The sequence below is a fragment of the Anopheles coluzzii genome, chromosome 3 (assembly GCF_943734685.1).
Source record: "Anopheles coluzzii chromosome 3, AcolN3, whole genome shotgun sequence".
Lineage (NCBI taxonomy): Eukaryota > Metazoa > Arthropoda > Insecta > Diptera > Culicidae > Anopheles > Anopheles coluzzii.
Window position 1 is genome coordinate 8,973,269 of NC_064671.1, and position 24,786 is coordinate 8,998,054.

At 43.9% G+C, this 24,786-nt stretch overlaps 1 protein-coding gene across 4 annotated transcripts; it reads left to right on the forward strand.

The window, feature by feature from the left end:
• Window positions 1–851: 851 nt before the first annotated feature.
• On the forward strand, window positions 852–24,479 carry LOC120958111 (uncharacterized). Of its 4 annotated transcripts, none has more exons than XM_040380682.2 (16): window positions 852–1,085; window positions 8,223–8,870; window positions 12,958–13,087; window positions 15,623–15,737; window positions 15,877–15,970; window positions 16,519–16,632; window positions 18,453–18,656; window positions 19,242–19,532; window positions 19,625–19,755; window positions 20,705–20,867; window positions 21,553–21,652; window positions 21,815–22,008; window positions 22,398–22,536; window positions 22,616–23,003; window positions 23,079–23,189; window positions 23,450–24,479. In XM_040380682.2, the coding sequence occupies exons 2-16, from the start codon at window positions 8,612–8,614 to the stop codon at window positions 23,750–23,752; spliced, it is 2,736 nt and encodes a 911-aa protein (XP_040236616.2). In that variant the 5' UTR covers window positions 852–1,085; window positions 8,223–8,611; the 3' UTR covers window positions 23,753–24,479. The 4 variants fall into 4 exon arrangements, with proteins under 4 accessions (XP_040236616.2, XP_040236617.2, XP_040236618.2 ...); XM_040380683.2 differs by having other exon boundaries at window positions 852–995; XM_040380684.2 differs by having other exon boundaries at window positions 854–934.
• Window positions 24,480–24,786: the final 307 nt, after the last annotated feature.

Consider the following 24,786-nt stretch of genomic DNA (forward strand, 5'->3'; position numbering starts at 1 on the left):
TTGGCGTACTCGTTTGCACACCGTTGCATTAACGCTACCAAGAACTGAAGCTGGGTAGACGCTGTAATGCTGCCGAAAAACATCGGAAAGCAATTTCATGCTCCAGTTGTTTGTGGGTCTCGTTGATTAGTCAGTGAGCGAAGGCAAAGCAAGGCCTTCATGGGTACGAGTAGTCGGAGATTTTTACCATCTGCTTTTTTTTTTGTTGGTTGGTTGGTAAATTTCCAGCACCGCATCAAGCCCAATCAAGATGAAGCACCAAACGCAATTTTCAGCAGCTTGCTGCAAGGCACGGGCTGGTTGGAAATGATATTGAAGACAGCCCATTATTTATGCATAACTTAAACAAGATGATCGAACCACCTGCTGCTGGTGATAGACTGATAGCGCTATGACAGTATGTAAACGTTTGAATAATAATACATCCTCTGGAACATCTTTTTAAAGATCATGAAGAACAAATTTGGATGTTAAGGGTTCTTGGAAACTATTGAGGTATCTGGAAGTACTTTTTTATACGACAAAAACTCTCCAACTTAGATTTGTTGCTTTTCCTGTGTATGGCTTAGATTGGCTCTTTTTGTGTGTTCATTTTGAAATTCATCGTTGCACTGCACGTTCATCCCATGCTCATTCACTACTCAACTGTCCCTACAACCCAACGATGAACCTTTCAAATCGACGAACCAATTCGGTTCATTCCGAGCAGTGGCACAGCTGCGAGCCTCTCCAACACGAAGGCATTCATCCTTTCGTCCTTTCGCAATGAAATAGATGAAACTGAGAGCAAAACACAGCACATTCCGAGTGGCCGGTTCCTTCTCAAAACGTTTCCTTGCGCTCCGTGGCAACCTTTCGAATCAGTCCGATGGAATACGCCCGCGTGGTTGGTTGTGGTCGGTGCACGGAGACAACGTTGAAGCTTCCCAGATTGGTGATTGATTTAGTTGCTCGGAGGGTTCTTCTAAGGGGTTCACTTGTTTGCTGAGGAAGAGGTAGAAGAAATAGAGCAAAATAACACAGTGCGACACTTTCATTCCCCGTCGAACCCGTCATTAACCGTCAATGGCAGCGACGACCAGTTAGTGAGTAGTGCGGTTGAAGCCAGCACTTTGACAGGTGAAGCAAATCGTTCGCACGGGTTGGGATTTTTCCTTCACCACGTCGACCTCGATATTCCAAAGGATTACGCGAATCATACGGTTGCATGGTTTCGTCAATGCGGTATTATAGTGGAGAGGACCGGCTGAAGCATGATCGAAGAAAGAGGAGAATGGTGTGAAATTATTCAACCCGCATAACATCGTCTGTCCGGCCCGTTTGCTTCTGCTCTCTTGCAAGAAGTGGTGAAAAGCGAAAGAAAGCGTAGTATAATCCACTGGAAATGGAAATTTCTTTTCTCACGGTTCGCTGCCCACGTTTAGTACCGCCGCGGTGGTTTGGTTGCGTGTGCTTGTGAGTGTGTTTATGTGCTGTAATTTTCGGTTGATATCTTAAAAAAGGAAAAAATATTTTCAAAAATCGTAAAAAAGTTGTAAATAATCACAATTCCGGGAAATGCTGAAAATAATTAAACCGGCGAGCGCCAAAGTGTTTTCCAATGGCACAAAATGAAGAAAAACATAAAAAGATGTGAACGAAAATTGTGAAACCATCTGATGAAAGCGTAAAATTCAAGATGAGAAGGCGATTGGCTTCTCGCAAAAGATTATCAGTAATCACAATAAATCATCAGCCAGAAAGGTGATTCGATGACATGGCGGCTCATTCATCATCGAAAGTGTTTCGCTATACACAGGTGTAAGTGGAGCCTTCCACTGGAGAATGATATCAAGTTTATGCGCTGCGTGTGAAAGTGTATACGAGTGTGAGCGATACACAATTGCTGAATGGTTTCATAGACTAGAAGGATAAAATGCGTTGAGTGGAAAAAAGAAATGACGTAAGTTTACTGCAGGTTACTTTATCTAGTTTCGTGTTCAAATGTGTTTACGTAAATTGTCACAAATTAGCAATTAAGTAATTCAAAAGCTCATGATTAAAGAGAAAGAGATAACATAAGCTTGTGAGTGCCCTTTAAGATGTAACGCCTTCGCTGCAGAAGTCAAAGTGAAGGACTGCCTAGATGGCGTAGGTGTCGTTTACGCTTGTTGCCATAGTTTTCTCTTAAATAAACTTCGTGATAGATCGCGATGACCTTCTATACAGCCTACAGGCCTTATCTTTCTCCATTGGTACCCATGATGTATAGCTGCTTGACCTAGACCTAGCTGATGCTCAACTTGTCTGGAGCCTTACGGTGATGCTTAGCAGTGGTAGAAACAATTCATCCTACACAAACAATGTGAAGTGATTGAGTTGCACAGAGGCTGTTGAAATGAAGGATTGATGTAAGATAGAACTAGAACATACGTTCTGTTCGGGCTGTCAGATGTAGTTGATTAATCACTTAAAGCTAGTTAAAGTATAACTTTTTGTTAATTGTATATGACTACAAAAGGACATTTTCGGGTTTTTCACGATGTAAATCAGTGAAAAGTTCATTCAAAAAATTTAACAAAAAACAACCTCACACAACCATGTCATATCACGGAAGCCAGTGTGACATTGAAGTTGATTGAGTTTTACATGAAGTTAATTCCTCCTTCTTCTATGGGCATTTTTTTGTATCTTCTCACACAAACTTGCATGCATCCCATACGTCGTTAAAAAACCCCCCTCTCCAGTGTGTATGTTTGTGCACGTTTTGTTTCCCCCACCGTTTGGCATGACAACAATATTTACCAAACGCCATACACGTTGACGTCAAATTTATGGACATCATCAACGAGCAAAACGGTCGGAAAAAACACGCCGAAAGGGTTACGTTCGTGATGCTGCGTCAAGATTTTACAAAACATCAACCAAAAAAAAGGAAAAAAAACTGGCGGTTACACAAACCCCAAGAACAAAAACATTCGATCACCGGCACTCGATGGTACATGCATGCCTCTTGTTGATGTTGATAACAACAGGGTCATGTAAACCTTTTACGAGCGATTGAGCATGTGGGGAAGTCGAGTTCGGGGAATTATGTTGTCTTGATTTGGTTAGCAAGGGTATGGGCGAGAGCTTCTGGGAAGGAAGTTTACGTTGCTGTTGTTTAAGCTAGTGGCGTTCCTTTTCCTCGTGGAAAGCGCTTGAACAATGGGCTTGTTAGAGTACCGGCCTCGAGGGTGGTTGACATGTTGGGCAGGGATTCAAAAATAATAGCGGTCCATGCTTTGTTAATGATGTATACGCTGTCACACACTTTTTTGTGTGTTATATTCAGAGTTGTTGTGGTCTGCGGCACGTTTTTGCATACCTTTGCCAAACATGTACAACCTTTTAAAAAGGGCCCATCATGCACCTACCGCTGTGAATGTGTTTTAAAATAAGCTGCTAAGCCATACTTAAAGCAAAACACCCGCACAAGCCATTTGATTTACGGCCCGCTGGCTTTTGGCTAGTGGGTGTGTATGTGCATTTCATTCCCACAATGAACTTTCTTCGTGAAGCACACTTTACTAGCAGCAAATACGGAACACCTTCCTTCCTTGCGCTGCATGCACCAACTACTCAATTTTCGTTAGCTCCGGTACCAAGTACAGTTTGAGCTTCCCTGCAGGAAGTAATTTTACATTAGGACAATAAATCCTGATGCACCTAGATAAACACCTGCACGGGTTTCACCGTTTCGCTGGCGTATGTTTTTTACTCTTTGCGTTTGCTTCGGTAGCTTACAGTGGGGTGAAACTTTCAAAATATCGTCCTTCCTGTGGGAGCTGGTTCCGCTTGCTTGTAACATGTACTTAGTATTTCAAGCATGTATTTTACAATGCAAATGAATCTCACTCAAATATAAATTTCTCTGCCATCAACTAGTATGATTGAGGTTTATTTATTGTTAGTTTGATGGTGAATTTCCATTCCTTTAGGTGTTTAAAAATGCAACTAGTGTGATAAAATATACTAGTTTGATGATTGCAAATAGTATTTCTAATAAATCACTTTCAACAAACTTTGCGACACTTCATACAAACATCATGCAATGCCACAATTCCAAGCTTCTTAAAGCTGTATCGATCGTGCAGTTTTGCTCACACAAATACATTCCTCATAACCTAAACCAGGGCATAGGTCACCATACTCCCATTTCAATTTCAAATCCCTCACGTACGTAATCAACTGTGGCAAGGCAAGTGTAACGATCAGCAGTTATGCAAATTACATGAGTTGTTATGTTCCATTAGTTTGCGATGAAAAGTTTCGCTCCCTACCTACCGAAAAGCGAGCCTCCTGGTGGTGAGTAATGCAGTACGTGAAAAACTGAATCTTACAAATCATTTTTCTTTCGTAAGAAGGTAAACATATTACTCTCATTCTACTGTGAGCGAACGAGTGAGTGAAACGGCACAACACAACTGCTGCAAAGGAATGATCGAAAAACGCAGCACGCTAATAATTCAGGTTGCGTGTTTGTGATTTATTTTCGGTCCCACCGAATTGCGTCCACAGGGAACTGGCGGCACGGTGGTAACTGCGGTGACAAAACCTTCTTTTGCCCTTACCCCATACAATGCTGGACGCCAGGTGTTGTCGCCGGTTTGTTGGCTGGGGATTTGTAGCAGTTTTTCTCGCCAATCATCGACAAGTCATTGGAATAGCGCTGATGATGGGGATTCCTTTTTTCTGCCCTTTAAAGTCACTTCTGGGCAGGCAAATGGTCATCATCATCATCATCATCATCATCATCATCATCAAAGTGTGGATCTAAACAGGTAAAGGCTCTGCACGATGGTCCATCAAATGAAACATTTCTTTTCACACACAAGCGAAGCTAGAAGAGAAATCCCAACATCAAACCGTGCCATAGGAGCACGGACGAGCATAGAACAAACATGAAACACAATCAATATCCAGACGTGCCGACTCATTCCATTCCATGGCATATCATTCTTCGGTATGATTCGGCGGGTTGCCCAAGGTCCTGGTAACATGGAAAGTCATTAGATAATCGTAAAGCAAGATTACATTCCCATTATGTCTTTATGATACATTTTTATGCTAATGACTTATCAATGGTGATTGTTGCGGTTTGTTGTTTGATTCCGAACAAACGGAGCAAGGAAGCAGTGGAAGGTTTTCCGAGAAAAAGGAAATAATTTCTCCTGCAAGCGTACAATACTCCGAGCTGTTACAGCTGGATGTTTCGCTGGAAGTATAATTATGGTTATAGAATTTCGAGCCCTGAGTTCCGGGATTCGATATGATTCGTTATAATGTCTGTGTTAAGGCTTTAATATGAAAGATACAGGTACTGTTTCAAGAAAATTTGTTTTGCAAATTTACAGCACCTGTATTTGCATACCAGGAGGCAAACATAAATAGAGTGCAATTCATCTCTCTGTCACGCCATGCAAGTGCTCGTCATGACATCTACGCAAACAATGTCATCTGGTGTAGTCTGGTTCAGACTTTACTTCTACCAGTTCGTCACACAACAACATCAATAACAACGACCTTCTTCTTCATTCTTCAGTCTGGAAATCTGTGTCCTGGCTGTCTAAGGCGCTTCTCTTGCATTGAGCTCACGTATACGAAGCAAAGAGCCTAAAGCAGATATCGAACGCAGCAGATCTCTAAAGGAACTGTTCATATTTCACTTTTTACACAAACTTTCCATCACGACATAGAGATAGAGCGTGTCCTATCTCTGTGTGAATGCCACTACTTCTTGGGCATGCAAACTGAGGCCCCAATGTAATGCCTTTTTCCAACAAACTGTGCACATGGTGTTCAGTTTTCTTGAGGCACTATCGAACGTTAAGCTTAAACCTGCTCCTACCACTTCCCTTGTCACTGTCATTCTTCAATGTTCAATGTTACTGCCATCCTTTCTCCGTCGAAGTGCATAGACCAATCGCCCACGGACACCCACTCGCCGGTTGTTAACGAACGTGTTTACAAAGATGTTGATCGAATGAATACATCCTCACGATATGAATACCGGCAAGAGCTGTCTCGTAGCAATGCAGCGGATGGAGAAAAAACAAGAAGAGCCCTTCAGAAAGAATAACGTCAACCACAAGACAGAGGAGCGATAAAATGCATACACTGAATGATGGGACTTACTCCCCGCCTTTCAGGACGTTCCATTGACGCTGCAACGACAGGTAGGTGGTTTCAATTTGTCACCAACGTCAGTCTAGCCATCCCTGCGCTTCCCTGGTTGGTGGTGAAGGTGGTTATTTGCGTAAAATCTCGCATGAATGAGCCTGAATGCATGGTGCCAGGGGATGTCTTATATGCACAGATGGCTATTAAAAATAGAATGTGCAATGAGACTTTCGCACGATGGAATGGAATGGTATGCTAGGATAAGAGTAGAGCTACATATTGCAGATGGCATCAGTGCATTCAATCATTCAGTTGGTGTCATAATGAAAAGACCCTCGAGGCAGAAAAGTCCACAATAGCCCAGGTGTGCGTATTAAGAGTTGCCTATAACTAGAAATAACAAAACAGGAAAGCTGAAACAGAGTTTTGAATTACAGTTCTTATGTTATTAAGATTTTGGAGAAACTTAATACAAAGTCTTACGCTCACTTATTATGTTGAAATCTAAAATAATAGACTCTCCCAATACTATACAATCTCTCAACTATGTATCATTCCTTTTCACTTGATGTATCTCTGTTGTGGTTACTCGTTTGTGAAGTAGTCCTGCCTCAATCAGCAAGCGCTTAAGTACTTCATCGTACATAAATATATCCCAATGTGAGTTCCCTGCTTACTTGCTGTTTGTCTATATCTTTGGACCTCCAGAACCGAGCAGCAGCAGAATTGAACGAACTTTCAAACAACGAAAGAATAACAACCTGCGGTGAAAGCGGAGCAAAAACAACTTCGTTCCATGTTCCCATTTTCCTTACAATTCTGTCAGGGTTTTTTATTCACTTGCACTACGCTAACAGCTCCTTCCGAACGGAAGAGAATAACTCAACATAATAGCTGCAGGAAATAAGAACCTTTCCTTCATGAAGCATGATGCTTCTCTCTACTGAAAGTTCTGCTCTGTCCTTAACCTTGTCGGTGTTGTTACCGGCGAATGCGACTGTGCTGTTTAGAGAACTCCAGCACGAAACGGTCTTGATTCTATGAAATGAATCACCCTGGACCTTTCGTTCCTTGAAATTCTAAGGTACCTTAACTTTATTTGCAGAACGTTTAGCGTACATTAATACTGAAAAATATTTACTACTTATTTTCAATCTTCTTCACTGTACTACGTAATATAATTGAAGTTTGTGACATGATGTTTTTTATTTTCCTTTAGCAGTCCATGAAACAGAACATCTCGCCCGTAGGAAGTGAAATAAAATATTCATACAGGGTTTTCGAGGATTATATAGACATGTTCAGCGAGTTGTAGATTCGTTCAGGCATATAATAGACTCTTTCAGCGAGATATAGAATTGTTCGGATGTAGGTGTAGACATGTTCGGTTATACTGTAGAGCTGTCACTTTCATACCCCTTGGACTGCAAGTTGGATCATTCTCATCAGAAGGTAAACAAACGGTTTTCGAAAAAATATGCTTTTTACAACTAATTTATGCATTAAACAGCTTGGAGAATGATTATTAGCTACTTTTAGGACTTTTAAGAATGAAAAATTGAACCCTGCGGCACAGTGTGTAAACAAAACAAATGACAGCTCTACAGAATCGCTGAACATGTCTACACCTACATCCGAACAATTCTATATCTCGCTGAAAGAGTCTATTATATGCCTGAACGAATCTACAACTCGCTGAACATGTCTATATAATCCTCGAAAACCCTGTAATGTTCGAGGAAAAAGGCCAGTGCGGTAGTGTGTAGTCGACGACATTTCTGTTTGTGCATTCTCAGAATGTTACCAAAACAACGCCATAACTAGGAGTGGGAACGAAGATCAGGACGAAAGCTCGCAAACCAAAACAAACTCACCGTTTACGTCAACAGTGCCATCAGCTCTATAGAAAATAACAAAAAAAACCAAGAAAATGTTTTTCCACATGTGAAACAAAATGCAATGTTAAAAAAGTCGTAAAAAATAGAAGTTGTGCAAAAAATAGATTTTTTTGAAGTGTTTCAAAGTGATTCCCTGTGTATAGTGCCATATTTATAAAATCTTGTGCATGTTGTTTTTTGCAGTGCTTAGCGTCCAACTATGAAACATCCTAATGTGTGTTTGTGCAGTGAAACAGTTACCTAAGTGTAGTGGGAATGAAACGACGATAAAACATCCCGTGCATTCAATCCAGTGCAGTGACAGTGTTTAGCTAAAGTTTGACTACACGTAGATAGTGTTCAATTTGCTCACGAAAAGCAACGCAATCCCCTCCCCGTACCCCACACCGACGCCCCAGTTAGGTTAAATCAAAAGCAGCCTAGTACAATGCACCCGAATCAATGTCCTTCCATCCAAGCGGACGGCAGCGTCGAAACGCACCCGAATCAGTGCCGGAACCGTTCACCAAGCCAACGAAATGTATGCTGAACCGACTGCAGGACAAAGGCAAACATGACCGAGCGCGCCAACAATGACCATTAATCGACCGGCGTGCGATGTTCAGCAACATCCTGCAACGGTACCGGCACTAGCCAGCGTCTGCGACGACGAGGACGACGACACGACCCGCACCGGAAACCGTCTGTTCCGGCTGCAGCAGCAGCAGGGTGGGCTGCACTCCCTCCGGTACCAATACCGGTTGTCGTTTGCTTTTGTGCTTTTTCTGCTGCATCTCTTTTCGCTTGCCGGCCCGGTCCGGTCGCATCCACGCAATGAGAAGGAAAACTTTGGTAAGTAATTGAGATTTCATAACGGTTATTACAGATGGGTGGGACGATGCGCTGGGTAGATAGCGGGCAGCGCAATTGTGTTGTGATGCAAGATAATGATAATGACTTAGAAAGTGTCTTCGAGTGGTTGTTAGTGCTTGGGATATTATGTTTTGCTTTTCGCTTTTCTTCCGCCACACTAAGAGGTTTTATGGAAAAAATATGCATAAAGTGGCCGTGTCTTGGGTGACCTTCTTTATGTTCCGTTCATTAGTTTGTTTGTCTCATATTTTTGGTGATAATTTTTTACCTTCCTTTCTTTCATCAGATGTCATTATTATAGTTTCAGATTCTTCATAACGCCATGCGATAAAAAAAATTGGTAAATTTTTGTTAAAGTTGCTTAAAATACCACAACAAGACATGAAATGTTTCCAACGACCATTTTCCATGAGAAAAGGTCATAATAATAAAGAGTATTAAAAACTATTATTCGCCTTTCAAAGTTTTTCTCTACCAAAACGAAGCTTTATATTAAATAATCCTCATTTAAAACGAACAAACATTGTTATTTCCAATAATAAGCACAGAAGTATTCCTAAAGCAATAGTCATTCCACTCATTTGCGCTTGATCTCAACTCGCTCCCGAAAGCACCGACCGTCAAAGAGAAAGCAATTTCACGCTAGCATTAAGTTGCATCACCACCACCACCAGCACAAAGCACCAAAGCTGGAAATGAGTTGTGAACGAGAAAAATGATTTAATAAGAATTAGCAACCATGGTAATGAACTTCAATCTAATAAACTCTCCCGGACGACACCGGATAAGGTTTCCCGGCTGCTTCCAAGACCTGCTTGCACTGTCGTACGGTGTTTCCAACCCCGTTTTTTCCAACCGAAGAAATGCTTCGCTTTTTTGACTTCATACTGAACAAAAAAGAAGAAAAAAAGAAGAAGAAAAAACAGTCATGAGCACTGTAATTACAACCGAACAACATTTTTGCTACTACGTCTTCTGACGCTACATGAGCAGAGAGCTGTGTCATGATGGAGCGAAGCGGAGCGCTGGCAAAATGGCGCTTCGACGCGTGAGCCCAAACGTGGGCAACGGGATTCCCCTCATTGCCCACATACGAGTACGATGCTGGCAGTGTTTTATGTTGCCATACTTCAAAGGATTCTCATGATAAAGTGTGTTTTACTGTGCGCTTTTTTGCACACCGAACACTCATCTACTCCATGTCGGCTTCGCCTGTACATTATTGCCACTTGGCGGTGTGGTTGTCTTGCTCTCTGCTGGGCGGGCGTGATGAAATTCGAGGGCTGATTCTTGCTGAAGTTTTAGTTTCTTGGTAAACGAGTTTTAATTGTTTCGTTCAAGTGGTTGCACAGTGTGATATGAGTTTCGTTATTTTACAGAGTGGTGTTAGACTAACTTCAGTTTTTACTTAGGAAAACGGAATAATTTAAAGAAGTTTTGAAATAATGGATAAAACCTAATAATTTTCCCCATAATCAACTTTTTCAATTCTTCCACACATAACTTTTAATCTTGTTATCCTGCATGTGCTTATAATTTGTTGCTTTCGCTTCTTCCGTACTCGTTCCTTTGATGAAGTTTAATTTGTAAACATCAAAACCTCTCCGCTACCAGTATGATCAGGTTTAATTAAACCATTCCATTCTAATTGTCGATTGCACAATCCACCCGAGCATGTGCAAAGCAAGAAACCCGTACATTTTATCATAACAGCAATAGCAGCAGCACAAAGTTAGAACCAGACTGTGAACTGTGCACTGGGAAAGAACGGTTCATCCATCATTCGCAAGAAAGGTGCACATGTACTTGAGGGAAAGTTTTTCATCACGTTCTTTACACGGTTTTATTACTATCAACAGCATTCTCGCCGGTGCGTTTAATCAAAAGCATCCCAAAGCGAGCAAACGCTTACGGTGGAATGTTGCGCTTTCTTTTAATCCCTACCTCATTGTAGTTGATGGAAAAGTATTTAATTAAATACTATTGCTTTAACCGTACCCAGTTTAATCGATAAAGACGACTCGGTGCAGCAAAAACAACGAAAACGAAAACAAAAACCCTCCCGATCAAATAACCATTCCACGCTTATCGCGATGATGGTTTTCGCGGTTTCAATTATCCCCCTAAAGTTACGCAATCACGATTTATTTAAAGTTCCGCCACCCAATCTTAAGCTACCACCAAAAAAAAAAGCTTCGTCTTCGCGCAACACGCCACATCTAACGGAATCGAACCCCGTGCCATGGACGGTTTCGGGTGCAACTTTTAAGCCTCGTTCTGGTGAGCTGAATAGACACCGGAGCCCCTGCAGGCATAATCCACCGCGACCGCGTGCCACATCGTGTCCACAAAAGTTTCGCTGGCTCGCTGGAAAAACCCCGAACTTTAGACAGGCTGTGAAGCTTCTTGGCTATCCTTGCTCCTTTGCCGGATAGCCGCAAGGATGTGGCCGTAGAAGAATTTGTGGAAAAAATTAAATTAAAACCAACCCAAACCCACCACTCTCCTCCCTCCTGCCCCCCTGTCCCACTACCTTCTGCGCTTGGCGTGGTACGCCGTGTCCTGGGCCTAAAATATGTTTCACCAAGTCGCTTCTGCTTCAACAAACCGCTCGAAGGCTCGAACCGGCCCCAGCGCTGGGGTGTGGGAATGTGGGACTTTCTCGCCAGGATTTTCAGAACGGTCTACAAATTAAACGAACAATTGCAACAATTTGGGTAGCAGCTCCCTGCTTTGTGGGAGCGGTGGATAATAATAATGGAAGCAAATTAAATTGCATTTCACCAGCGGAAAAGCGGCGTTTGCTCGTGACAGTTGTACGCTGCTGGTGGCGTACCGGATGGAGTGAATTCAACCGTAGCGAAAGGCATCACAGCATTGAAACAAATGAAATGAATTTTAGCAGTAAATAAATCGAATTTATACTATGTCCAATCAGTCGGAGGATAATGCTGATAATACTTAATATGATAACATCACTCTTTGTGCCCCAAACTTGGCTTTGGTTGTGTAATAAACACGACATGTCCCTTTAAATTTTAACATCAAATTTGCTTGTACTCTCAAAATACGGAGCAAAACGCAAAGCTTTCCCACGCTCAAGTCTATTAAATTGAAAAATCATGCTCCAACACCCATCCAGGGATTTGACCGGCTCATCACGCCTAAACGCCCGCCAGTAAGCAAACACAGACACACACACACACACACACACATAAAAGCGTAAGCCGCCGGGTTGTCCAGTCCAAACCCCGGGACAGAAGCAAAACACCAATAAAACCGGGCGGCCATAAAACTGTGATATTTCTATATTTTGACTTCTTTGCATCGTCAACCCCGTGCACAGCCCAACGCACGCGTCCCGAGTCGCCCCTGGACAGAAATACTTGACGACCAGTGTTGGGCCATCAGATTACTACCGCTAAAAGTCAATCTGAAACGGCGTATTTCGTTCTGCAGAAACTGGGAAACCAGGCGTAAACGTCTTAAAAAAAGCGGGGTAGCAATAACACGAGACCAACGAGAAACAGGGGGCGTCACGGAAACACGACCGGCGGCCCATTTAGATCGCTAACCATCCGGCAAAACGGAATGGAAGCGGAGTGGGCGTTTGCGTTTCTCGAGCATTGGAGTTGTTTTGAAGCGTGTTTAAGAGGAAGAAGAACCATTTGCCCCCAAAGAACGTACACCAGCTTGCACTTATTTACCTTGCGAAGCAGCGCCAGCATCAGTTACGGTCGCTTCACAGGCAACCTAAAATGTTTTATTGTGCCGTATAAACTTTAATGCTTATAAAGTAAGACTTATATGGTGATGAAAATTTACATCTGCAAACGCAGGCACAATGGCAAAGGTGCTGGTGGATTGGAATTTTAATTACTGCTTTTTCCCCCCTGTATTGACTTACTGCTTACTGTTAGAATGAGCATAGAAATGCTCACCTACACCCCTACAGCTCGAAAAAAAAGCGATCTTTTGCTAAGCGAATTTTAACGATAAACGACACCTCAACATCTTTTGTGTATTCTGCTCACCTTAAATGTGTAAACGCCCCTCCACTTCACAGTTAAAACCACCGACGTGGAAGCAATCGAGGACCAGCAAGCTGTACTGTACTGTCCGCTTCTAGCGTCCAACCGCGACAAAATCAATATGGTGCTTTGGTTTCGTGACAACGCTGGAATTCCTTTGTACAGGTAAGTGATATCCTTCTGCCCATCTGGAGTTGCTCCATTTTCTAATCCAGCTATTTGTGTTCAAGAATGCAATATCCCTGCAATATAACGCTCGCTCCCACCTTCATCCAGTAGGGAGGCACTGCATCGATCAAAGTCGTCCAATGTGAAGTCGCTGTGCATTCTGTTGCACGGTGTGAGTGGCAAAATATTTTCCCATCACCTGCAAGTGGCTGATTCGCTGATGGCCGAATGGCAGCCTCGGTTTGTTGACTTTGTTGTGCAACGCTCCATCTGCTCTCTTATCCCTTGAAATACAACCCCCGTTGGGGGGTGAAAATCAATCGAAAAAGCTGCCCGTTCAATGCAACGCCCGCTGCACTAATCCTTCAGCCTGCAACGGGGTTTACGGCGCTGCTCTTTTATTATGCGGCGAACGAACCTCATTTTACACTTCATGAAATATAAAGCGGAGACTGCACTGCACAAGAAAACTGGGACGCCGGGCAGACCAAATCCTCTTCAAAACCCCCTAGCCGATGTCTTACAGCCGATGCGAGATGGGTTGAGTGTTGGAGTGTCTGTATGTGTGTGTATGTGTGAGGATGGGGATACATGGAACATAAATATTCCCACTAGAGCTCGAGTTTCATTTTGCCTCTTTTCCTGGATGAACGGTTCAGCAATGCAGTTGTGCAATGCATCCCTGTGCACCAAGCGAAGGGCTCGGTTCGGTTGAGCTTGGGAAGATTTGCCAGCACCACCCAGACCAGGCCTCGGGAAGCTTTTTGTGACTTCCGCTGGGTACGTTTTGCATCCGTGCATCAGCACTGCAGCGGCTGTAAGATGGAAAATTGATAGCCCGGGCAGGCAATAGTTGAGTATGCAATTTGTAATGCTTCCAGCTAGCAAATTGACGACAAATCGTTACACAAACCTCAAGATAGCATGTGTGTATAAGTTGTTCGATTGCGTAAATGTTTTCACTAGTGTCCTTTTGTCAATTTGTGTAAGAAATAAACCGTTTTCTATAAGTTTACAAAAATATAAACTGTTTCATATTTAAAACTATATCTCAAGTTATTCCTATCAGTCTATAGTAATAGCAGAAAAAAGACTCAAACCAAGGGTGAACGATTAACGCTTTTACTATTACACTGCTGGCCAATTTCGATATCTGATAGGAGAGCAACGACAACGTGCAGAAAACCATAAGCGGAAGAGACAATAAAAAAGATAACAATTTATATAAAATCACTTGGACGCAATTTCCCACTCGGATTTCCTGCAACGAACCCCCTGAAACGATTCCGAAAGCGAACCAACCTTGATAGAAGTTATAGAACCGCTCGAACAGGGGGGGTTCGGGCACTGTGTCCGGCCACTAGAACCCGTCCAGCAGCATAGAAATGATTCTCCCAGCGTATCCACATCTCCTACATCCGGGCTCCGGTTCCGGTTGGTACAGAGAGCAGTGTAGAAATAACCATCCCGTAAGCATCTCGATTGGTTGAATGGCCATGTGGAGGGAAATATTGCCCAGGATGATACTTACAGGGCGTGTGTTTGGTTGAGCAATCTGCAGATTGCTTGAAAGAAAGAGCTGGAGTTTTTTTGTGTGTGTTTGGTTGCAGCAAAAAGAAGAATATGAAGGGTTCTGTAATGGGGTTTGGTCAGCAACCCATTACTGACACTCCGCCAGCACTGTAGTACGGTTCTGGGTCACTTACCGAGCGGAGATTACTGTGACAATAGCATTTGCTGAAACGAATTCTGCTTGATTTGGAGCCGGGCAAGCTGATACGAATAAAGTGTCGCCCACCCCATTCCAATTGAAGGCAGCAGAGAATATTTTTCTCCTCTATCAACTGGTACTGGGATTATTTCATTGTTCAGAAGCCATCACCCCGAGTTTATCGGCGGGATATCCTGACCGACCGTATACCGGTGGATGAGACAGTCAGAAATGAGATTTTTTTCGTCCATTTCCTTTCCCAGCTTCTCCATTGTTTGGGGTAAATCTTTTTCGCCCCATGGTCGCACACACGACAGGGAAGCGGATATGGATGCCTGCAGTTGTATCCGGGCATGAGCTGAGCTATCTAGATGTTGGTGGCTTTTTGTGGCCGATCTTCAAAACGATCGTCGGTGTGAATGTGCGCATTAAGCGCTAAGCTCTGAACGTATTCTATTGGCTCACCGTATCAAAACAGACGATATTGAGGGCATTAAAAATAGACACAAAAAAACGGATCATGTGCTGAACACTGAGGAACAATCCTTTTGAAAGTAATTATCATCTGAGAGTGATAAAGCCCTTCCGAGATAAACTAATGTCAACAGGGTAGGTGTATTTATAGTTAAAGATGGTGCAAATGTGATTTGAAGCGTTTAAAAAAGCGGACAGCTCGTAAGAATTAACTGCAAAGGGTTTAAAATGTCCGTTAACCGTTACGTACTACCTGCACCATTAGGGGTTCGATTTTCCTCCAGCAATAGCTTTTGGTTATCATCTCACTCGCTTTGTTTCCCCTTCCCCTTTGCCAAACGTAACAGCCTCGATGTACGTGGAAAATCGCTCAACGATGCTCAACATTGGTCCGCGCCGCAGGTGTTTGGTCCACGTGCCCGTTACGTGATCGAAAGTGATCCAGCGTATTTGGAATTGAACGTAAGTAGGTTTGCCGTCATTTCGGGGGATCACCACTCCTCACACTGTTATTGCGTAAATGTAACCCCATAACTGGAATCTCGATTGTGCAATCGAAGTTGGCCTTAACGTGACGATGACATTGTATGTATTTGCACAGGAAATTAAACGTCACGATCAGGGAATTTATCGCTGTCGAGTTGACTTCCAGAACAGCCAAACGCAAAGCTTCCGCTTCAATCTCACCGTGATTAGTAAGTATTAAAAATAATAAAACAATCAGCTAGCTGAAGTGGAGCCAAATGTTAAAGGCCGGGCTACATTGATCGTACTCCTGAGCGTAATTTCGATATTCACTAGCGCATCTGGCGGCGACTGGTGGAAGCTTTTTTTGGTCATCCAGGGAATGGTCGTGCCGGATCTCCAAATTAAGTAGTTTTTTCACCGGTTTTTGAAGCGAAAACGGCTGAAATACTTGCACAACATATTCATCTATCAATAACAAAGCTTTTCCAGTCCAGTTAAGGTAAAAAACATGGAAAAATAACATATTTTCTGAAGCGGCTCCAAATTGTTTGGAAAAATGCTTCGGTCAGCCGCCGCCAGATGCGCTAGTGAAAATCTAAATTACACTTGCGAGTACGATCAATGTAGCCCGGCCTTTAATGTTTTTTTGTAAAAAAAAAAGAAAACGTTCCAACTACTGCTACATTTAACTGCTGGGCAACTTAGAACATTTCTCTGTCACATTGCCATATACTTCATTACCTTTCTCTTTGCTGTCTCACACAAACTTTTGCAGTACCGCCATCGCAACCCGTAGTTCTAGATCGCTGGGGACGTGTCATAAATAGTACAATAATAGGACCAAAGGAGGAAGGAGATGATATACTGCTGACCTGCCGTGTAGTTGGAGGTAATTTATGTTAATTTGCACACTCTTCTCTAACTTCAATTATGTTTTAATAATAAATGCCTTTCTGCCATAGTCTATTCACCTTTTTAACTTAATTTCTTTCATTGCTTACTGTTAATACAGTGACTGGCGTCAAGCTAAAGCGAAGTTAATTTAACTTTTCACTTATTAAAACCAACACAACCAGCTCAAGTGTCCAGCAAACAATTAAACAATCCCTGCAAACTAAACTATAAAATTGGCTTTGTCAACATATCACTTAAAAACCAGCTTTTACCCAAAGCCCTCCAGATCCGATCTAGGACGAAAGTGAAGCAAATGATAAACTTTAATTGAGCACAAAAGTGCCGCGAGACGTCAAATGCGCGCAAAGAGGAACGGAAGAAAAGCTTCCCATAGAGCAAAGCAAAGCTGCTTTAGGTTTCTGGTTTTTTGTATGCTTCTCATCTTCCTACACCCCGTTCATTTCAAACACAAACATAAAAATTGAGTAAGAGTGCACATAGGGTATACATAAAAAACCACGAAGTGCGCACACACACACACAGAAAAAAAGTAAAACGAAAAGTTGATCTGGCACCAGCTGAAGCTGGTCCCCCGGAGGGGAGCTTTTTTCCCGTACTCATTGGAGCGTACTTAAAAGTTTAAAGTCGACTGCAGATGTTTCACGGTCTGGCAAGCTTTCGCTGATATTTGTTTGACTATTATTTCAGGCCGGCAAGTGGGATCGAGTGAGGGGGGGGGGGGGGGGAGAGCAGGGTGCGTTCCAGGAAATATTTCTCACCGAACGCCAACGGGACGAAGCTGAGCTTTGCGCGTTGCCAAGCGCCAACGCTGCATATCAGCGCGGCAGTGGAAAAGTCCGCTCGGTTGCACGTGAGCATGCAAGCTGTACTCGTGCTCAATTCCAGCACTGAGTACGGATTTCTGGTGAGTTTTTACGTGGAAAAACTACCGTCAAACAGCTGGATAAATTGTGGATAGCTATTCGTGCTTGAACTGGCACCGAAAGAAATGGCAAAGCTCGCAGTGACTTTAAAACTATTACAACCCATCCCTTCCTTGCACCTGCGGTAGGGGAAAAACTTTATTGAACTAGTTCAATGGCAAGCGATGGCAAGCGATGCGAAAGGTATGCATGGTTGGTAAAATTCTGCTCACATACTACCATGCTAACGATTTTATAATTCTATTGAAGATGCATCTTTCGTACGGAGCGTAAACCCTCGCCCACGTTCTCGGAAGCAGGAAATGTGAATTTAAACGCTGCAATGGATTTGCATACAAATTCAGCATTGATTGAATGTAGCAAAACGAGTGTGTTGCGAACGAAGAGTGACACGGTGATAAAAACACAGCGGCGAATAAAGTGAATCACTGGAAAGTGGAAACGGAAGCAACGGTTCAAAGTGCTTCCTTGTGCTTCTATGCTTTTCGCAGTATTTGCGGAAAAAGAGAGATGGAATTTATTTCATTTAAAAATATATAGATTTCTAATTTGATTACTTAAAAAAAGCGTGGTACTGGTTGACAAAAAATAAGCCAAAGCAACATACTAGGCAAGGCAAAGAAAGTCATTTCATTTCCCAATCCATTTCGCACTCGCTTCACACAAAACATTGGCCAGCAATGGGGGTTTTCCTATTTTTTTCTCCAAAATGTATCGATCTTTTTTTGTTTTTGTGTGCAATGTCTGTGTCAGAGTTGGTATTACTCCATCCTTATCGTACTCTCAAACACTCTTTCTCATCCTCTCACGTGCTCCCTGTTTCTTCAAATAACGCCCATTATCACGCTACAACGTTATCGCCCGTTCCCAGGCAGACCGCAGCCCGATGTGCTCTGGTTCATCAACGATAATCTGGTGGATAATCAGATCGAGCAGAACACCGGAAACATTATCGAGAATCGTCTGCTGTGGACATCCGTCCAGCGGCACCATCTGCACTCGGTCTTCACCTGCCAGGCGTCCAACACGAAGCTGATGCAGCCCCGTACGAGCAAGTTTGTGCTCGATATGTACCGTAAGTGTTAGGGAGAAGCGAGCCGACAGTCGACAATTCCACCGCAGCACCGTCTAGGGCTTGCTAGGAAGCGTAAACGCACCCAGCGCTAGGAATGAGTCCACTGATCAGATACAGGAAACTGATCACATTTCGTTCGCCTCATTTTCGCATGATTGAATGTGTCGGAAAATGTGTGTTTGCAATTTGCAACAAAAAATGGAATATCTTCATCATTCTTCTCTGTTCTGGACGAAGCGCCACGTACAGAGGTTAAAGACCCGTTCAGATTCTCTTTAAAATTAATACGCTTTCTTCTGACAACAGCTCGTGTCTCGAACCACATATTAGGCTCTTTCTACTGTCAGAATGATGAAATACCCGTCCAATCCACCGGGAATGGTACCATGTCCCTCCATTTCGAATCAAAATTTCTCAAAACACGCAACCCTTCAACTGTCTTATCATCAGCGCAAACCACAACCCAACGACCCAAACGAACGAATAAAACGGCTCCGGCCATAACTCTTCTCCAGTTCTGTAACCGCAAATGCATTTCCATCTCTCTCTTTGAACGCAACAAAAACACACACACAAATACCCCAGTAAAACCGTTGGCGGTGAACATTCTCAACGCAACGGAATCGCTTGCCGCCCACAAGGAGTACCAGATCGTCTGTCAGTCTACTGGGGCGCGCCCGAACGCGGTCATCCAGTGGACCAAGGGCAAGAAGACGCTGAAGCGCGTCAAGGAGCACACAGTCCGCAACACCACCTACTCGGTGCTGACGTTCGTGCCGACGGTCGAGGACGACGGCCGGCTGCTCGGTTGCCGGGCCCAGAACCCGAAGGTGGCGGGCCTGTTCCTGGAACACTTCCAAAACATCAGCGTACACTGTAGGTTTGCGAGTTCTGCGGGACGGGTGCTGCTGACTTCTTCTCTACCTCCGGACGATGATTTCTATTTCTTTGATGAATTCCCGTAACAGATCCGCCGGTGGTGGTGCTGCAGCTCGGCTCCACGCTCGCGATGGACGATATCAAGGAGGGTGACGACATCTACTTCGAGTGCAAGATACAATCCAACCCGTCATGGAGAAGGTTAACCTGGTTACACAATGTAAGTACACCGGTTCCGGTTGGCGATGCCGCACATTGGACGCATTCCAATGTTTCCGCAAATATTGTCCATGTTTGCCCTACCCCCCAACACCACTATCGGTTCCATTCAATTTGATGACAATGATGTTGAATTCCTTTGCAATCGCTCTGCGTACATTGAGCAGCGAAGCTCTCGGAGCTCTTTTTAAGAGGCCGTGCTTGCTCCTTGTCGTTACGGGAATTACGGGTCATTATTGTGTTCGCTCACGTTCGTCGCATCATTCTGCCCAACTAATACCTATCCCAAGCCATTGCCTTTGGCTGTTGGACATTCCTTCCGAACAAATTTCCGATGAATTCCAGCACATGTCCCAATCCATCACCTATCCTTTCGCCCTCTATCATCGAGCGTTGCCCGAACTGGCAAAACCCTTTTTGCCGAAGAGCAAACATAACGATACCCGTGCCAAGGTCCGTCCCATCGCGCAACAACCTCAATTACAGCTCAAATTTGCATAAATTTATTGGTGAACCGGTTCGGTCTGGTACACTAAACGATCGCTATCGCTTTTGCCCACCAAAGCTCGCCGCTGGCCCTTAACATCGACAGTGATGATTTGTGCCGGAATGTGGCTTCACCTTCCCCCCGTCATGCTTAGAGCGGTTTTGAAGCGGTGGCTGGCCGCCGGTCTCAATTACGTACCGATATGTACGACCGGGGTTTTGCGGTGCAGTTACTAATTTGCTCCGGATACAGTTTTATCTCCGAATAGTATTGGGTCTCCCCATGACACTGGGTACGATCCGTCCCTTTGCGTACGTATCGATCGATCGATGGGGAGGTTGACAAGGGGTGACACAACGCACACACACACACCCAATCAATTTTACAAACCATCAGCAGCAGCAACACCAGCTCATCATCATCATGAGCCAACCGTTTTCTGTTTAATCAATTTAATCACCAGGGAGTGCAACTACCTCAGAACTCGTCGTCGACCAAAATCGTTCGATCGAACCAGAGTCTGGTCATACAGAAGGTGACGCGATACTCGAGCGGCTCGTACCAGTGTGGAGCACTCAACTCGGAGGGTGAAACGCTTAGCAACGAGATTGTGCTCAACATCAAGTGTAAGTTGATATGTTTTGCTTGGACGGTGGTATGTGTTTTTTATGGTTTTGCTGTTTACTGTCCGTTTGCAATTATGTATTTAATGATAAGAACCCTGAACTCAAGTTTGAATGTTCTACAGAGCTTTCTAGTGTTAAATGAGGGTTCATTGCAAAAAATACTACTGTGAAGCGCCGTTTATTCGGGTTACTTATATCCGGCTGTTCGTTTGTTCGTGCCGCTGATAAATGACAGTTCAATACAAAGGTGACATTGCGTTCTGAGGAGGAAATTTGGAAAAACGATTATCAGAGCAAATTATCATCACAAAAAAACACTATAAATAATGGCAAATTTCAAATATTTTCTTTGCAAAATCATGAAATTAATAAAAACTAGGATTTTTTTATCCAAAAACAAAATAAATTAAAAAAATCAGAAATTTGTCATTAAATATAACCTTTTACTCATTATTCGTGTTATTCGCATATCCGGGCTAGGTCGAGTCCCGATGAGCCCGGATGAACGGCGCTTCACTGTACTTCAAATTGTCATTGACAACTGTCAAAAGCTTCTTCATGATTGCCACTAGAGGGCACTGATATTAAACGTTATTCGTATTTATTTATTTAGTTTTTCATACTCGTAATATGAACTTTAACATAAATTTTAAATTGTTGTATGTATCTGTTCTATCACTTTCAGATGTTCCTCTCTGTGCAACGGATAAGATTGTCAGCATCGGTGTCTCGCTGGACGAAACGATTACCGTAAGTTGTGATATCATCACGCACCCACTAGCGAGGTAAGTAAGAAGTATTGTGCTTACTCTTACAGACCGTACACGAAGCAAACACACACACACACACACATCACATTACATTCACACCGATACAATTCCACACAATTTACCCGGACTTGATGCAACCACTACACCACTGTCCATCGATTTCTCGCTCTCCTGCAGCAAGTTCTACTGGCGCTTTGAAAACTCGGAAGAGGTGCTGGAAATCGAGCAGCATCGATTTTCCAGCAACGGTTCATCGAGCCAGCTGCACTACACGCCCGCGAGCGAACAGGACTACGGCACCCTGTCCTGCTGGGGCACCAACGAGATCGGAACAATGGCGGAACCGTGCATTTTCCACCTGATTGCTGCCGGTACGGATGCAACCACTTAGTTCGGTTTGACTGTTTTGTTTTTGTTATGTGTGGCTCTTCCGACTTCCCCCTTTACCCTTATTTGGCTGTACTCGCTCCATACCAGCACCAAGTTTGCATCTCATGAATAATGAAAGGAAAACTGCAGCTCGTGTTAGATGGGATCTGCTTTTTTGCGTACATTTTCCCTTAGTTTTTATTTGTAGAATAAGGGTCCGCCTGCTTGATTGGCCTCATTTGCGCGAGAAGAAAGTGGGATAATAGTGGGGTAGGAAGAGTTACGATAAATTACGCGTTGTTTGCATCATGCAAATTTCATGATAATTTCCATCCGTTCGATTGTGATGTGTTCGGGGGGGTTTCCGTTTGTTTCCGTTTTCTGCCGCCAGGTTTGCCCACCTCGGTCATCAATTGCTCGTGGCGCAACTTTACCAACTCGTTCGAGGTCAACTGCCACCAGGGCTACGATGGGGGACTGAAGCAATCGTTCGTGCTGGAGATGCTTTCCAGCCGTTACCCAGGGCACAGGTAAGGGAAAAGGCGCGTTCCTATTCTTCAAGAAAATTTCCACTGAACTGTGCACACAATTCCCACTCACACACCGCAGCATCAACCTTACCAACGCGGAGGAGCCCATCTTCAGCATCACATCGTTCGACCAGCTCCGGCAGCAGCTCCCCCCGGCCGGCCACCACAAACCGGACTCGCTCAAGCTGTACGTCTACTCGGTCAACCAGAAGGGCCACAGTCCACGTATCTTCATCGCCGATCTGCTCATACCGGCTGCACCGGAGGAGGCGGCACCGTCGCCCGATCCCAAGTCCAACCTGCTGACGCCCATCCTGATCGGTCTGTTCCTAACCATCCTGCTGATCATCGTCATCATCATCGTTAGAATTTATCTGAAATCGAAAAGACTTAAACAAAATATTAATAAAGAAAAGCGATACACGGAGGAGTCAAAGAATACGCTTCTGCTGGTTGACATAGCGAAGGTAAGGGACGCCCGGAGCGCTTCCGCTTACGGCAAAATCGATTGTTTGTGTGCTAATGAGAAGTTTTGTCTGCAGAAGGACAAACCCACGAAAACCACCAAATGGATGAACAACGTCGGCAGCAGCATCAAGACGAAAACCAAGGTAGAAACTATCGACGACGAGCAGGATCCCGATCTGATACCGGTAAGTAGAGGGCTACCGGCACAAACGGCACAAAGTTTTCCGTTGAGGTTAGGTTAGGAGCCGGCTGGTGCTGGCTTCTCCCCAAAACTGTCATGCCGGCTGGTACCGATATCTGTTTGACAGGAGTGATGCTTTTTATCAAACCGTATTTCCTTATTCCTGCTCCTATTCTGCACGCTATTGGTGAAAAACTTTTCCAACCCAAAACATGTATGCTTTGCGTTTCTTCCTCTATCTTCTCTCCCCACCCAACCAATCAGTATCCTCGGCTGACGGACATCCACCAGGAAGAGCTGATTCCGATTAACTCCACCAGCTCGGCATTTGCCATCAAGCACCAGGAGCTCGCCCATTCGCCCCAGGACCTGGAGCTGGATAAGGCGGGCCGGGAGAAGGGTCCGGATCGGTTCTACCATCAGGCCAACCACCATCCGCACGGGCACCAGTCCACCAGGACGGGCGCCGGGACGTACCGGGACGAGGAGATCTCCGAGGCGGAAATCAACCTGAAAGGAATTGAAGACTTCCTAATGACAAACCGAGTGCCGGAAAGCTGTGTGTGATATCGATCGACGTTCGCTAGGGTTCGGTGGGGAGCTGCTGTATGAAACGGCAAGGGGCATTTCCTTCCCTACTCGTGTTGGTCAGTTAGAAAAGACGTCTCTGCAACAAAAAAAACCACTCCCACAATCGGTGCTGAGTTAGTGTCGTCTTTGTACGTTTTCGGATTGATTCAATTTGTGCTGTCTATCATTCCTGCTTTTTTTTTTTTGTGTCAGTTTTGTATGTGTGTTATCTGGGTGAGGAGTTGTTCATTTCGTACGCAGTTGTATCGCTCTTTTTCCCCCACCGTAGTGGGGAAAGTTTCGAACCAACTTCGGACAAACTGGCAGTGCATTAAATCAAAAAGTTATTTGCAAAACTCCTCTTCATTTTCTCCACTGTGGATTGTTGCTGAGTGGAGTGTAGCTAAAAGTAAAAGCACTTCCCTATGGTTCATAGTACTCGAGTTGGGGAAGTTGATAAATGTGAGACAAGGATAGAAAAAAAAAATACAAATTTGCAACAAAAATCAACGTTATTGCTTTCTCCGTTTTTAAAGCTGTACAAATCGGATTCGTAAGCAGCGGGGAATAGGAATAGTGTGAGCGCTCGCTCGGTGACTGTTCAAGCTTACAAACTTACAACAAAACCCCCCTTATTCAGTAGGTGCTCGAAGCTCCGAGTAGCTGGATACATAATATTAATAATCTTGGAACCCTTCAATGTATAAAAGAAAACCAACGCAAAAACTGTGTAGCTAAAAAATAAGCGCATCTTTAAGCTGCAAACCGAAAGCAACGTGTTTTGCAAACTGAGCTCAATGTTTGACTCGACACAACGAAAACGATCGTTTTGAGGGGGGGAGTGAAATGGAGCATAATGCGCCAACTAAAAATGTGTTTAGCGTAAGGAATAGATGTGGAGGAAAGAGTAAGTTTCATTCCATAACTAATACAAGCTCTAACACAATATGGACGTGTACCTAACTAGGCTTGAAACGTTAAGTTTCGTTACGGAGCGACAAATGAGCGCTGGGTGGATGCGGTGGATGAAC